At 37.9% G+C, this 14,889-nt stretch overlaps 1 protein-coding gene across 2 annotated transcripts in view; it reads right to left on the bottom strand.

Moving 5' to 3' along the window:
* The window catches only part of MAP3K15 (mitogen-activated protein kinase kinase kinase 15), an 86,275-nt gene that overhangs the window by 45,667 nt on the left and 25,719 nt on the right, over positions 1–14,889 (bottom strand). For both annotated transcript variants that reach the window (XM_039852230.1, XM_039852231.1), the window contains exons 4-7: positions 10,935–11,128; positions 7,766–7,934; positions 5,767–5,873; positions 232–402 (exon numbers count right to left, since the gene is read on the bottom strand). In XM_039852230.1, coding sequence (XP_039708164.1) covers positions 232–402; positions 5,767–5,873; positions 7,766–7,934; positions 10,935–11,128 — 641 coding nt within the window. The remainder of the gene's footprint in view (positions 1–231; positions 403–5,766; positions 5,874–7,765; positions 7,935–10,934; positions 11,129–14,889) is intronic.

Raw genomic sequence — 14,889 nt, 5'->3', positions numbered from 1 at the left:
TAAATGAGTGAACTTGGGGGGAAGAATGTCACCAGTAGAAAACCCTGTTTCTAATGATTTCCTTTGAGAAAATGGAATGTGGAAATCCCCAAACCACATTTATGGCATTTTTTTTTCACTGCCAGCAGATAGGCAAACACACAGACATAGGAAAAAGACCCAGATCCTTAGCTACTGCAATTCTCTTCTTTGCAGAGATGCACATGCTACTGACTAAGGATAAGAGTTTACCACTCAATGGCACTGTCTCGGCTGGCAGAATCTTTGCAGTCTGAATCCAAAAAGATGTCCTTGTAGATCCTTCCACACAGGCAGAACATGTCGGGGCTTGGGCGGTCACAGGTGTGCAGAACCTGCAGCATGACTTTCAGAGCCTTCTCACGGTCGCCTGTACTGTTTCTCCTGAAAGATTTGTGTGATAAGATCATTTATAACTGAATCAAGACACAGGAGTATATATGCATTCATTCTGTGAAGGGCTGGGTATAAAGATACTGTACTTTAGCAGAAAAAAAATCGAAATTAATTTCATTTTTCATATTCAAATGTAACAACTGCTTAAGATTCACACAAGGAAATCTCATATAAACATACTCAGTCCCTACTTGATCTACTCTCTTTAAATTAGACCTAGGCTGTGGCTAAAACCATAAGCAGACCAATGTATTTAGAAAGACAGAAAAAAAATAATATGGCAGCCTCTTGTAGCTGGATGGAGAGCAAGGATTTCAGAAGCTAAGCCTGAATCATGAGAATGAGATAGTTTGATGAAAGGTTATTTAGAAAAGTGGCAGGGCCCCCAAATTCAAAGCCAAGATGAATTTAAAAAATTACCTTGGCAGTCCTTGACCTGAAATGCCTTGCCATCCTCAAACAGCATAGGACCTTAGTAATTCCTGTTTTCCTATCTCATGTTACACCCACCGGAACAGGAAATTTAGGAAATTATTTCTATATTCACAAATCACAGTCTTCTCTATCACTAGATTATATGGTAAAATTTTTATTTTGCACACAGGAAATGCATTCTTTAGACAGTTGTTAAAATAATTTTTGCCACAAAATAACCTGAGTTTGTGGCTGTGAAATATTAAAAGTGTTCCATCAGTAGTAGGGACTGATTAAATCAAGTATGGCAAATGATATTATAAAGTATTAAACATTTGTAAAAAGCAATGAAACAATTTCTATATAATACTGTTATGGACAGATCTTCAGAACATATTAAGACAAGAAAGCAAGGTGTTGAATATTGTACACAGAATGCTACCTTTTTATTTAAGGGGGGATGTGACTACATATATGTATCTGCTGAATAGTTGTTTCAAAAAAAATCATATCAGAATCTGAAATAAATGTCCACATCTAACTACCAACTTACAGACAGAAAAGAGGACAGACGAACTTACTAAACCTCACCACAGGGATACGATCAGCAAAATTTAGCACTTTGGAAACTGTACAGGCCAAATGCTTCTTCAAAAAATAAGACAAAGAAAAAAATAAGAGAAGGGGAAACCTATACACTAAAAAAAGACTTAAAAAGTCGTATTAACCAAATGCAATGTATAGACCTTGTGTGGACTGTGATTCAAACAAACTCACTGTATTAAAAAAAAAAAAAAGACAACTGGGAAAAACTGAACACTGATATTAAGGAATTATTGTTAATTTTTAGGTATAACATAATCATGACTATGTTTATAAAAGTGTCTTTAACCTTTAGAGACACATACTGAAATATTGAGGGATAATATGGCATGTCTTTGCTTCATAATAAATACAGTGTTGGGGTATGAGGGTGTGGGTGAGCAAGAAACAAAACTGGCTGCGCAATGATAATTACTGATGTAGATAAGGGTTCATGGGGTTCATAGTATTATTTTCTACTTTGAATATATTTGAAATTTATATAATAAAAACAAAAAAATACAATGTACCCATCCTGACTCAATGATTCCACTTCTAGAGTCTATAATATAGAAATACGTATATTTTCAAGAATTTTAAAACAAAGATGTTTATTATGGCATTGTTCGTAAAAGTGAAAAACTGGAGGTGATCTAAATGTCCATTAACAGAAGAATGGTGAAACATACTACTTTTGATCTGCAGTTTGGAATTCGAGGATGCAGAAGTCCGATTTAAGTTTTACATGGATTTTCGACTACACAAGTAGTCAGCAACCTTAAGCCCCGAGTTGTTCAAGAGTCAACTGTATTTTGTAACAACCAAACTATGGAGTATCACGCAACCCTTAGAAAGAGGCAGATCCGTATGTAATTATATAGAACATCCATAACAGTTCATGAAAAAAAAATTGCTGAACTAAATAGCATGGATCCCATTCTTTGTAGTAAACACTATTTACACGTTTATGAGCAGAGACAAAAGTCTGAAAGGATACACATTAAATTGTTCAAAAAAATCATTGCTGGGCTTTGTGCAAGGTGTTCCTTTACTAATAACTATTCTAATAAATGAATAAAGAGATTACTCTTTTATTTCTTGGCAATTATACAACAGGCTCTTTTATGCTTTCTTTTCTGAGGACCTGTACCTCAAGAAACACTGCACCATCCAAGAAGGCAGATTAGTACCTAAAACAGCCCTTCTCAACGGGTTCTCCTAGAGAATTAAGCCCTAGAGAAAATTATTTGAGTGACCATTTTCTCCATTCTCCCAAAAATGGTACACAGCCAGCCCCATTCTGGATGCACATTATGAATTCATTTAATTGATACAATGGTTACCTTAGGGCATTAGGGCTTTAATTCTCTTTTGGAACCCAACATGGGTTGAAGAGGGCTAATCTAGACACTTGGTGTTCTGGAAGCCTGCAATAATTAAGCCTGCATTTCAATTCTGACTTTTTCTATTTTCTACCTTGGTCTTGTACTGATATATTTGATCTTTCCTCTCTTTGTCCACAGACTAAAATTTTACCAGCCTGCAAACCAGATCTCGATGAACAGCCCACCCATGATATTCTTTAATTTTTAAGAGCCAATAAATATCAACCCAACTCAAATTTACTAAAGGATATAAATAATTTCTAGAGTCTATGGCAAGAAAATGAAAAAGATTAAAACTTTAATGAGGTACAAAATTTCTATATTTATTGTGAGCCAACTTCTGAGGTGTGAAATACTCAGGATTCAGGAAAGAATGTACTTAACTTTTAAATGTTTAATTATTGATATGAGTTCAGATTTGTTTGGTTTTCTTTAAATCAATTACATCGAGATTTTCCTCATATTTTTTTCATTAACTTGAAACTTTTGTTACTCAAAATAAAAGGTCTTTTGAGGATAAAACAAAAAAAAATCGAACATTTGCAAAAATGTAAAAGCAAAGACATTTTCATCTTAAAAGCCCTTTTAAGACAGGTGCTAAATAGCTAATCCTTTAGTGGTTAATAATCTGTTTTCAGATCTGCTTATCATTTTCAGATCCCAAAGTATCCAAGAAAAAGCCTATAGATAAAAACTCCTATGTTTAATCAGTCCAGCAACATCTGTTTCTGACAATAGGCCATTGCACAATTTAAGAGATGGGAATGATCTAAGATAGTGAGGTCTTAACCTTGGCTGCATATTAGAATGCCCTGGGGAATTTTAAAAACCCTTGTGTCCAGGCTGCACTTCAGACCAATTAAATCAGAATCTCCAGAGATGAGATCCAGGCATCATGTTTCTTATCTTGGACATTCTGATTCACTACATCTGTATCATTGCTAAATCCACTGATCAATTCTCAGCCTTTGTCTTATCTGAACTACCAGCAGCATTTGACAGTTAACCACTCCTTCCTCCTTGGACCACCTTCTTAAGTTGGCTTGCAGGACACTAAGCTTTCCTGGTTTTCCTTAGTCTAATTTTCTGGTTCCTACTCATTTCCCTGATCTTTTAACACTGGAGCATGCCTAGACACAAACCCTTGGACCTTTCTCTTTATCAGTAACAATACTAAATCCCATACTGATATCATCCAGTGTCATGATTTTTCAAACCATTCTGATGACTCCTAAATTTCTATTTCCAGCTCAAAGCTCTCCCTTAAACTCCAGATTTGCATATCCAAGTGCACTCTTGACATCTCACTTGTGTCTGATACCTCAAACTTAACATGTCCAAAACCAAACTCTTGACTGTCCGATCAAACCTGTCTTGTCACAGTCTTCTCCGCATTATTTAATAATGGCTACTCCATTTTCCTGTTTTTCATGCCAAAAATGTTGGAGCCATGCTAGATTCCTCTAAAACCCTTTACTCAATCAACAAATTCTGCTGGCTTTTATTTCAAACCATACCCAAAATTGGCATACTCCTCATGACTCTCGCATTTACCACTCTGGTCCAAGTCACGATTATTTCCTGCTTCCACCCTCACCACTCTAAATCTTTTCTTAACGTAGCAGTCAGAGTGATCCTGCTAAACCCTAAGTAATATATCATGTCACTCCTCTACTCAAAACTCTTCATGCAAATTATCTATCTGATAAGGGGTTAATATATAAAAAATATATAAATATGTAATATGTAAAATATATAAAAAACTCATACAACTCCACATAAAACAAAATCTGATTTAAAAATGGGAAAAGGATCTGAATAGACGTTTCTCCAAAAAAGACATACAGATGGCTCACAGACAGAGAAAAGATGTTCAACATCGCTAATCATCGGAGAAATGCAAATCAAAGCCATGATGTGCTATCACCTCACACCTGTTAGAATGGCTATTATCAAAAAGTCAACAAATAACAAGTATTGGTGAAGATGTGGAGAAAAGGGAACTCTCATGTACTGTTGGTGGGATTGTAAATTGGTGTGGCCACTATGGAAAACAGAATGCAGGTTCCTCAAAAAATTAAAAATAAAATTACCGTATGATTCAGCAATTTTATTTCTGGGTATTTATCCAAAGGAAACAAAAACAATAATTTGAAAAGATATTTGCACTCCCATGTTCACTGAAGTATTATTTACAATAGCCAACATATGGAAAAAACTAAGTGTCCGTCAATAGATGAATAAAGAAAATGATATATACACAATAGAGTATTATTCAGTTATAAAAAAAAGAAATTTTGCCATTTACGACAACATGGATGGACCTTGAGGGTATTATGCTAAGTGAGATAATCAGACAGAGAGAGACAAATACCATCTGATTTCACTTTATGTGGATTCTAAAAAAAGATAAAAAGAAAACTGCCAAAGGCAGAGGGTGAGAGGTGAGCAAAAAGAATGAAAAGTGTCAAAAGATACGAACTTCCAGTTATAAAATAAATAAGTCTTGGGGATGTAATGTACAGCATGGTGACTATAATTAATAATACTGTATTGTATATTTCTGTTCTGGCCAAGTGCAATGACCTTTTCACCACTCCCATCCCACACTCTCTCTCCTACCTATGAGTTAATTCATGCTAAGTCTTCAAAACCTAGCCCAAAGACCTCAGAAAACTCCCAAGCAGAATGACTTCCCCCCTCTGCTATGCTTCTACAGCACTTTGAACAAACCTTCATTAAGACAATTATGGCTCTGAGCTAGAGCAATTTAGTTACATGGCTAATCTCACAGCTAGAACATGTTCCAAAGATGAAGCCTCTGAAGACCAATACCATGCCTTGCCCATTTTCATAACCTTGGCATTGAGCATATAATCTAGTTCATATTCAATGAGCACTGAACGAATGAAGGAAGCAGAATTCAACAGGTAGCTGGTTTCAAAACTCTACACATAATCATCATTCTTACCTGTTCAGTGCAAATGCATAGTGGAATTTAATATTATGTTTGTCAGCCAAATCACACGTAGGCAGCATTTCCACTGTTTCTACCAGCTTCACCATTGCATCATAGTCCTGTTGGCAAGAGATCCCAAGGTAAGAAAGAGAGGAATCACAGATCTTCAGAGATTTTTCCGAACAATTATAAAAATGAGACAGCATAGGTGTTTCAGTATAAGCCTTTCCCTACAGAGAACATTTAATGAAGTTACTTACAGCCCAGAAGCTAGGAAAAAGCTATCATGTTTTGAATGCAGGAGAGTTACTACTACCAGCACAGCTGTGGGTTACAATGAGCTGGATATAAACATACAAGAAATCTTTCAGTCACTTGGCTCATACAGGAGGAAACATCCTAGCCTTTCCTATTTTGCCAAAAACAAATGAATTCATCTAAACCAGGGTTTCTCAACCTTGGCACTACTGACATTTTGGGGCAGATCATTCTTTGTTGTGGGCCTGTCCTGTGCACTGTGGAATGTTAAGCAGCATCCCTGGCTCTGCCAACTAGACGCCAGTAGCACTTTCCCCTCCCCTCTGAGATGTGACAACCAAAAATGTCTCTAGACCCTGCCACATATCCCCCAGTTGAGAACCACTGTTCTAAACTGCATAACCGCCCCAGGAAAAATTGCTACCGTGTTTGTATCAGCTGGGTCCCCTTTGAGTGGTGCCATCTGCTACCCTTTCAGCCAGGCTTAGAATCACTGTTACTGGCTGACTTGCTGACAGCCAGCTACAGTTAGCAGAGGAGGACTTCCCACTGATGCCTGTTTTGTGCCTCTGCACCTGGAAGCAGTTGCCCAAGAAAGGGAAGGCAGTGTATTCCAAGCAGCTTCTGGCTCACTTTTGAACCCGAGAGTCCCAACGAAAGGTTATAAAGAGATGTGTGAAGGCAAGGACAGATGGAAGCCAGCAGCTCCAGAAGAAAGACCTCAAAAAAGACCATTCCCATTCTCTTGTCCTATGGGCATAATTTAATCATTATCATACTCCTTAACAGCATCTGCTATTAAAATCAATTAGATACATCTGTTTCTCACTAGGGGCATAATAAGTTCCTTAGTGGTTGACTATATTCTTGGTTCAGGTCATAACTGGATGTCTCTCTCATTTAGATTTAAAGACGTGTGGCCAACAATCTCCAATATGGAGATCTGTGGAATTCTGCACGTAAGGGACATTCCCGGTGTTCCTCCAAAGGGAAGACAAGGCATCCTCAGAAATGGCTCAACAGCATTATACTTGGAGGGAAAACATGTCTGATTTCCTTCATGGTACTGCATCCCACGAATTCTGTCTCAAGAACTCTCTAGATGTCTCTGATGCTTGTCTTGGAATAAATACCTTCATTCCCTAGGTCCTGGACTTGTATGTGCTATTCCTGCTGAAAACTCTTGGAGTTTTTTGTTTGTTTGGTTGTCACTGATAAGTGATAGTAAACAAAGAAGGAAGTGACAAAGGCCTAAAGGAAGCAGCACAGCAGAGGAGTTATGAGCAAGGACAATGCAGCTGGTGGCCTCAGTCTGATTCTTGACTTTGTCAACGGCTGTGTGACCTTGGGTAAGTCACATAACTTCTCTGTGCCTCATGTTTCTCATTTGTAAAATGAGGATAATAGAGTATACACCCTATAGGCTTGTGAAGAGAATTAAATGAATTAGAATTTGCAAAGGGCTTGGAACAATGCCTAGCATAAAGTGCACATAACCTGTGAAAATCTAAGTTCTTTTTAGTGAGCAGTACCATGAGATTTTGTTGGAGTGGCCTTCTGATACGACAAAACCTTCTCCAATATGCCCGCCACAACACATATGCTAGGTGACCTATGACCTAGCCACATACCCATTTTGTCTATAAAACAGATATCTAACCACACATCTAGTGTAGGAGTACTTCATATGAGGAATTCCTAATGTCAAGGAAGAACTCAGCATGCGTTAGCTTCAGGTAAGCAAATTTCATACCTGTATATCGCGATAGGACAGCAGTAAACTGATGATGATGTCTGAGGTCAGAACTTCGATATCATCCATGCGGAGTCTGATCCGAGCCAGTTCCTTTGCCAGCTCATCACCGTGGTATTTCTCTCTAGCTCTCCAGATGTCATTTAACAAGGTTTCTTTGTAAGAAGCACTAGAGAGGGAAACATGAAAACCTCTGGTTACATCTCCAAGCATCCATGACTCTGTTCCTTTAGCGGCTCAAATGAACTTGGTTCTCATTGACATGACTTAGCTAACGCAGGGGGGGCTTCACCCAGACTTGAGCCTCCCTGTACCAGCAAACAGGAGACGTGTCCTACTTGTTAGTCACATTTTGCAGAAAATAACCACTGAATAGTAACATCATTTCATTAATACCTTGAAAGTATTTTCAAACTTGACCCACCTGTATTTGGATGACAAACAGGACTTTCTTCTACCCATCCCACCCACACCACTTCCTCTGGTATTTTTCAAACACATAGAGGACAAGAAGGTATCTTACTTGAATAGTTATTTCCCCCACTATGAACAGATTATCACAAAGCCAAAAAAACAAACAAACAAAAAAACCAACCAACCAAACAAACAAAAAACTCCAAGAGCCATGAAACAGTAAAAAGAGAACTTTAAAATGAATCTATCAGATGTCCCCAGCTAGTAATCACTAAGCTTTTTGCAGTTGGTTGAGAGCTGGAAACTGGACGTGTCCATGAGCAATCCAAGAAGCCATGCCTGGAAGCTTATAGCCACCCTTGTCCTTCACTGCCTCTTTGTCATTTTCAATTGCCAGAATGCTTTTCTAATGTAAAACATAAAACTTCCTTCATGTGGGCAACTAGATGATAATAGGAATGTATGAAAACTTTTAAAGCAATTTAAATTCGCAATTTAAATTCACACTGGAATGTCTCACCATAGCCTCTCAAATAATCAGTGCTAGGATCTGGTACTGGGTTTAAAATCTTCAAAAATGACCTAATTTGCTGTACAGGGGCTGACTTGCAATGACCATAGATTGATTTAAATTTCTTGCCCACTTTCCAAGTAATTTTTTTATGGCAACTGGGCATTGCCAAGCAGTAATACTGTCAACCCATTAAGTAGGTGAAATGAGTGGACTATAGAGAGTAAAATTAGGCTGTTCATTTAAAAAGATAAGCTCAATTAAATAACAGTCTACAGAAAGAGAAGCATTGCTTTAATTTTTTTTCCTTATTTGTCTATTGCAAATCATCCCAATGATGAGCAAATCAATGGATTCTACCAGTGTTTAAAATTCTATCATTAATCTAATGAGTCATTAAGTTGGGTGACAGCCATTGTCTATTTGGTGGACGATAAAGGCGTCGAAGCTATTATGGTGTTATTAATTTAGCTTGACAAGTAAAAGTTATATTTAAGTCTTGTTTTCAAGGGTAATTCTGAAAAATGGTTTTAATAAACTAAGAAACCTAATAAGAACAGTAACTTTTAAGTAAATAAACAAAACACTGAATTAAGTATGGCTTGGGGACATCATATATGTAATAAATGTGCAGCTATTTCTGCCTCTGGGAACCAGGGAAGATGTTGCTAATCAATGTGAACTTGGAAATGGCTTCCAATCCCTTTTCAGCTCAAGGCTCCAGGCAGCCTTTATCAATGTATCAGAGTTGGCACTTGAGCTAAAAACTTATCTGCCATCCTCATTATAGATGTTTTAAACTATAAGTACCATTTACCTTCTCACTAACCACTGTTATGTATCTGTCAGTTCAAGGGGTGGAATCAACTAACAGGTATTTCAAGTCCTTTGAAATAAAATAAAATAAAAAGAGTTGTTTTCCTAATAAAAAATATACACACTGAATGAGAAACAAATTTGAGTCCACTTCTTGCGAAGACCTTGCTCATCCGGCAGACTCAAGGTAACCTACCTCCTTAACAGACATGAGAAGATGATATTAGAAGAGCTTTCTCTCTAAACTTCACTAAAATATTCATTGTGCAATAAGACAATAGTTGCAATAATTGCATTGCAATAGTTGCATTGTGCAATAAGACAAGGTGTGAATGAATGAAGCTTTCCAGGAATGTCCCACAAAAAGTTCCCCAACTGCTTTCTATGTTGGCATGTGGTCACATATGTCTAGGTTTCCAGTATTTTTTTCCCATAAAGCCTATAGAAGAAACTCTGTATCTAGAGAAAAGGTGATGGAATAGAAAAACAGGGCAGACTGTTAACAAGTGTGTACCTCACTCCAATACTACAGTAGCAATGCTCAACAGCTCAGGGAACCATGATTTGAGTCAAAGTGGGACACGCGGTCCTTTGCACTTCATTTTAAGTCAGCTTGCCAGCTTCGGATTTTCATTTGTTATGGAAGGACCAATCCTCCCCCTTGTGACATTACTGACAGGAGTAAATCCTTTAAATTGGCTGCAAGCAAAATGATCTTTTGGTTAAATAAAATAATTTTTCTGCCCTCAAGTTTCAGAATAAGAACATTTTAAGGCATGGTTTCTTGAGCACCGAGGTACAAAGAAATGAGCTGACTTTTACAAGGCTACACAGCGAGGAATCTCCTGAGCCAGGATTCAAACTCAAACCTGCCTACCTCTGAATCAGTATTCCCCGCCTTCTCTAACATCTATCTACAAAGAACATGTCATAGGATGGCTTAAGCTGGACTCAATGCATCTTGGCTTTTATAGCAGAAGAACCTGTGATCAGAATAACCTTACTGAGGCACACAACCTCAACAAATGATTGGAGAGGGGAATGGAAATCATCCTCATAAATGATCTTAAAACAGAATCTCAGAGTTGAAAGAGCATTAAAAAAATCAGTGACTTAACTTCCTTATTTTCTAGATGAGAAAATGGCTACAGAGAAGGTATTTATCAAAGTTACACATGGAGTTGGGGCCAGACACAGGCTCACCCCTGACTTCCTAACTCCAGTTCTATTCTTTTGGCTACACTACAATGGTCCAATTTAGTGAGGTAGTAAGGAACAACAAAGGATTCCAGGATGACTTAAAACTGATTGGCGGGAAGATCCCCATTCTCTGGGTATTATGGTCTTTTGAGGGTGTATTGCCTCCATGAATGTGAAAGGAAGACTGTGGCAGGGCTCCCAGGGTTGTTGACAGCTGAGGAGAATTACCATGAGGTCACGTGGATGTCCTTCAGGAGGCTAATAAACCTGTCCACCAGGGGCACACACAGCGGACCCAGGGCGGCATCTGAGTTGGGCTGTATGTACTCTGAGGCATGCCTCTGGGTGTCACTCTCGCAGCAAAAATAATCAGCGCTAGTTGTCATGACGTACGGGATGAAGTAATAATTTCCACTAGATGCCTGGAAAAAAGAAACAAAAAGGTTTCACAAAGTAATTGATACAGAAGCATAGCTATGGATTTGAGCCGGTAGAACTTGGTGGGACGGGGACGGAGCAAATGTCCGAGTATGACAACAACTTGTGAAATATGACTATGAATCTATTAGGCACAAAACAAGAAAACACTCAATTTCACAAGCTCTAATACACGGATGTATGGCAAACATTTGGTCTTAAATGCTAAACTGATCTGTGTATGTCTGTGAACTCTGGTAGAGATTTCAGAGATTCAAGTCTCAAAAATTATATCATTTTATTACATGCCCCCAAATAGAGGGAATTTGAACCACTGATAACCAAGAATTGCAATGTAAAGTCATATTTTTCTTTCTTTCAACATCAATGGAAAGGCCATATTATTTGATAATTTAATCACAGGTAAACTATTATAAACTTTGTAGAGTAAAAACTGTTTTTGCATGAAGCAGATATTAATAAGAATGATTATTCTCAGAGATTTTTTTAAAAAAGATGTTTTTAAATTTTTATATTGTCAAGTAATACTCAGGTAAAACAATATCTTTTTTTCTATGGAATAATTACAACTCGAATACAAACTGATCCTTTGTAAAGCATAAACACTACCTTTAAAGAGTATTAAGTCAATGCTTGATTTTTAACACACTGGAGGATTAAAATACATTCTTATATGACATTCTTACATCATAATCAATCTTTTGTCTACACTGCCATAAAAAAAAAAACAACTGGCAACCTCTAGACTGTTTTCCATTGTGGCTGCACCAATTCTCAGAAAATTAAACATGGATATACCTTTTTACCCAGCAATTGCTCTCCTGGGTATTTATCCAAAGAAAACCAAAACAATAATTCGTAAAGATCTATGCACTCCCATGTTCATGGCAGCACAATTTACAATAATAACCAAGATATGGAAACAACCTAAATGCCCATCAACAGATGGTTGGATAAGGAAGTTATGGTTCATATATACAATGGAATATTATTCAGCCATTAAAAAATGAAATACTACTATTTGCAACAACATGGATGGACCTAGAGGTTATTATGCTGAGTGAAATAAGTCCTACAAAGATAAATACCATATGATTTCACTTACATGTGAATCTAAGGAACAAAAAGAACAAACTAATCAAAAACAGAGTCATAAATATAGAGGACAATCTGGTGACCACCAGAGAGGAGGGGGGTTGGGAGGATGGGAGAATGGGATGAAAGGTTGAAGAAGTAAAAATTAGCAGTTGATAGATGGTCACGGGGATGGGGAGCACAGCATAGGGAATGTAGTCAGTAGTAATGTAACAACTAGGTGAAGAGCCAGAGGAGAGAAAGGGCAATTAGGGGGATCTTTTTATAAACTATATAAACATCTAACCAATGTACTGTATATTTAAAACTAATAATAAAACTTTTTTAAAGTAACTAGCTTAAAATTTCAGACTTTTTAACTTCTATCTCTTCACTGTTTTAAAGAATTTATATGGTGTCAGAAATAATTCATCTGACTTCTTCCCTTTAATTTTTTAAACTACACTAATTAAGTTGTCTAGGTATTTGGCATAATGCAGACTTATCTTGGGAAACACTTTCTCCAAGAAAGAAGTCAAAAAAGAGATACAGCTTCTTCTACATCAAAAATAAATTCATTAATTACAGAGAAAACTATCAGAACATCATGACCTCATATCAAACAGAAGCCTTGGGAAAACTTACAACATTGGGGAACTAGTTACAAAAACATATGTGACATGCATTTTTAAGTTTTCCTTTTGAATAAGATTCACTTACACAAAGACAGGTGGCATTCTCATTTCTATCTGAACTCAAAGTATAAATAATTGTCCTGAAACTCTCTTTTGTACTTTGCTGGGCATGTATAACTCTGTTGAGACATGTTTTTAGGCCCTACTTTCTGTAAAAGTTCAAATGGTAAACATTTTTGGTTTTGTAGGCCATACAGTCTGTTCCAACTACTCAACTCTGCCACTGTATCATGAAAGAAAGCAGCCATAGACAACATAAACACATGAGCATGTCTCTGTCCCAGTAAAACTTCATTTATGGACACAAATCTGAATTTCATATTTTCACATGTCCTGAAGTATTCTTCATCTTCTCTTTCTTTCCAATCATTTAAAAATGCAAAAATCATTCTTAGCTCACGGGTCATACAAAAGCAGGTGGGGGGGCATCCTTTGTCTTACACTAAACTTCCCGATGGTCCATTATTCCTGAAAATAGGACTTTCTGAGAATACTTACTCCACTGCAAAATAGCAGCTGAAGAATATCCCTGTAGGCAACAGGGCTAAACCCAGCAAAATACAAATGCCAATGTGTTATAAATAGAAGTGGCAAAAATTCAAGTGTGTGAATAATTGGGGAACAGGGAGAAGAAGACTCACAGCTACTTGTTAGCAATCACTGGGAATTGTCTATACCAGAGGAACAAAGACTCTTCCCTCCCTGGTTATATATTCAAATTCTCAAAGACAAACTCAAATTGCCCAGCAAAGTAAGGATTTGGGTGCGTTAGAGACAACTTTCTCCCTATCTATAACAAGAAAGCCATGTTGCTGAATTAAATGCCATTTATACACTCAGAAGTGAAACCATTTGTTCTTCTATCTGAAATTGATTGAGTTTATGGTAAAAAGCCTTCCTACTTCAGACTAAGAGAAAGAAAAGGGCTGTGTGGATCAGTGAAGTCTATAAGGTAAAACTTCATTTCGTTGAAGAAATGGAGTTTGCTATTTTCAAAAAATTAGAGGCAGACTGGAGATGTGAGGAGCTCCTCAGATCCTTTCCCCAGAAAAACCTTAACAGGCAAAAATCTTTTTAAAAAATATTTTAAAAAACTAAAGTCACTATAAATTATCTTAAGAGCATACAGCAAATAGAGAAATGTTTATTCAAGAAAACTGACTAAATCTTAGTAAGAACAGTGAGACTAGCATTTGAGATATAACCTGCTCCTCCCCTCCCTCCCCCTCCAGCCTAGAGTGATGAAAATTTTTCTCTGTGTAGATACAGCCAAGTACATGGGGCTCCCTCTCACCCTCAATCTCCAGTCTAGGGTGACAATTTCTCTCTGAGAATCCCAGGCCACCAGCATTTTCACTCACTACAGCCCTGTGTTACAGAAGTGCTATTTCAGGCAAATGTGGTCAAGAGTACCAGGGCTCCATTTCTCCATCCAGTTCCCACTCGTAGAGCAGAAGCGCTACCCTAGGTGACGCAGAGCCCAGTATCCCACACCTGCACGTGGTGATTGAGAATTGGGAAGAATATCTCGGCTGTGGAGGTCCAGAGGTTCCCCCGGAGGAGTGAGGAGTCCTGGCCCCATACTGAGATCAATCCCCCAGCCCAGAGTTCCAGTGCCAGGAAAAGAAGTCCTCATAACTTCTCCAAAACAGCAAAGATTGTGGCCGAGTGAGATGAAGGGGGGCTGGAGTCACAAATACTCCTCTTAAGGGACCCGTGTGTGAACTTGCTCACTGACGGACTCACTCATTCTGAGCTCCAGAACTGGGTTAGCTGCTCAAAAGGCACTAGGGACATACAGGGAGAAACTGCTTCAGGGTGAGGGCTGGAGAAGCAGTTTTCTCCCAGACAGAAGTGCTAGCAGAGGCCTTTGTTCCTTTGTTGAGCCCTCTCTGCTTCCAGCCTGCAGACTTGGGCGGCCACTATATGAATCTCCACATAATACTGGTTTCCCTGCCCAAGTGATTCCCTGAGAC

This window comes from Pteropus medius, unplaced genomic scaffold (genome assembly GCF_902729225.1).
Source record: "Pteropus medius unplaced genomic scaffold, Ma_sr-lr_union100, whole genome shotgun sequence".
Classification (NCBI taxonomy): domain Eukaryota; kingdom Metazoa; phylum Chordata; class Mammalia; order Chiroptera; family Pteropodidae; genus Pteropus; species Pteropus medius.
The sequence above is the reverse complement of the archived record's forward strand: the minus strand, read 5'-3'. Positions and strand labels throughout refer to the sequence as shown.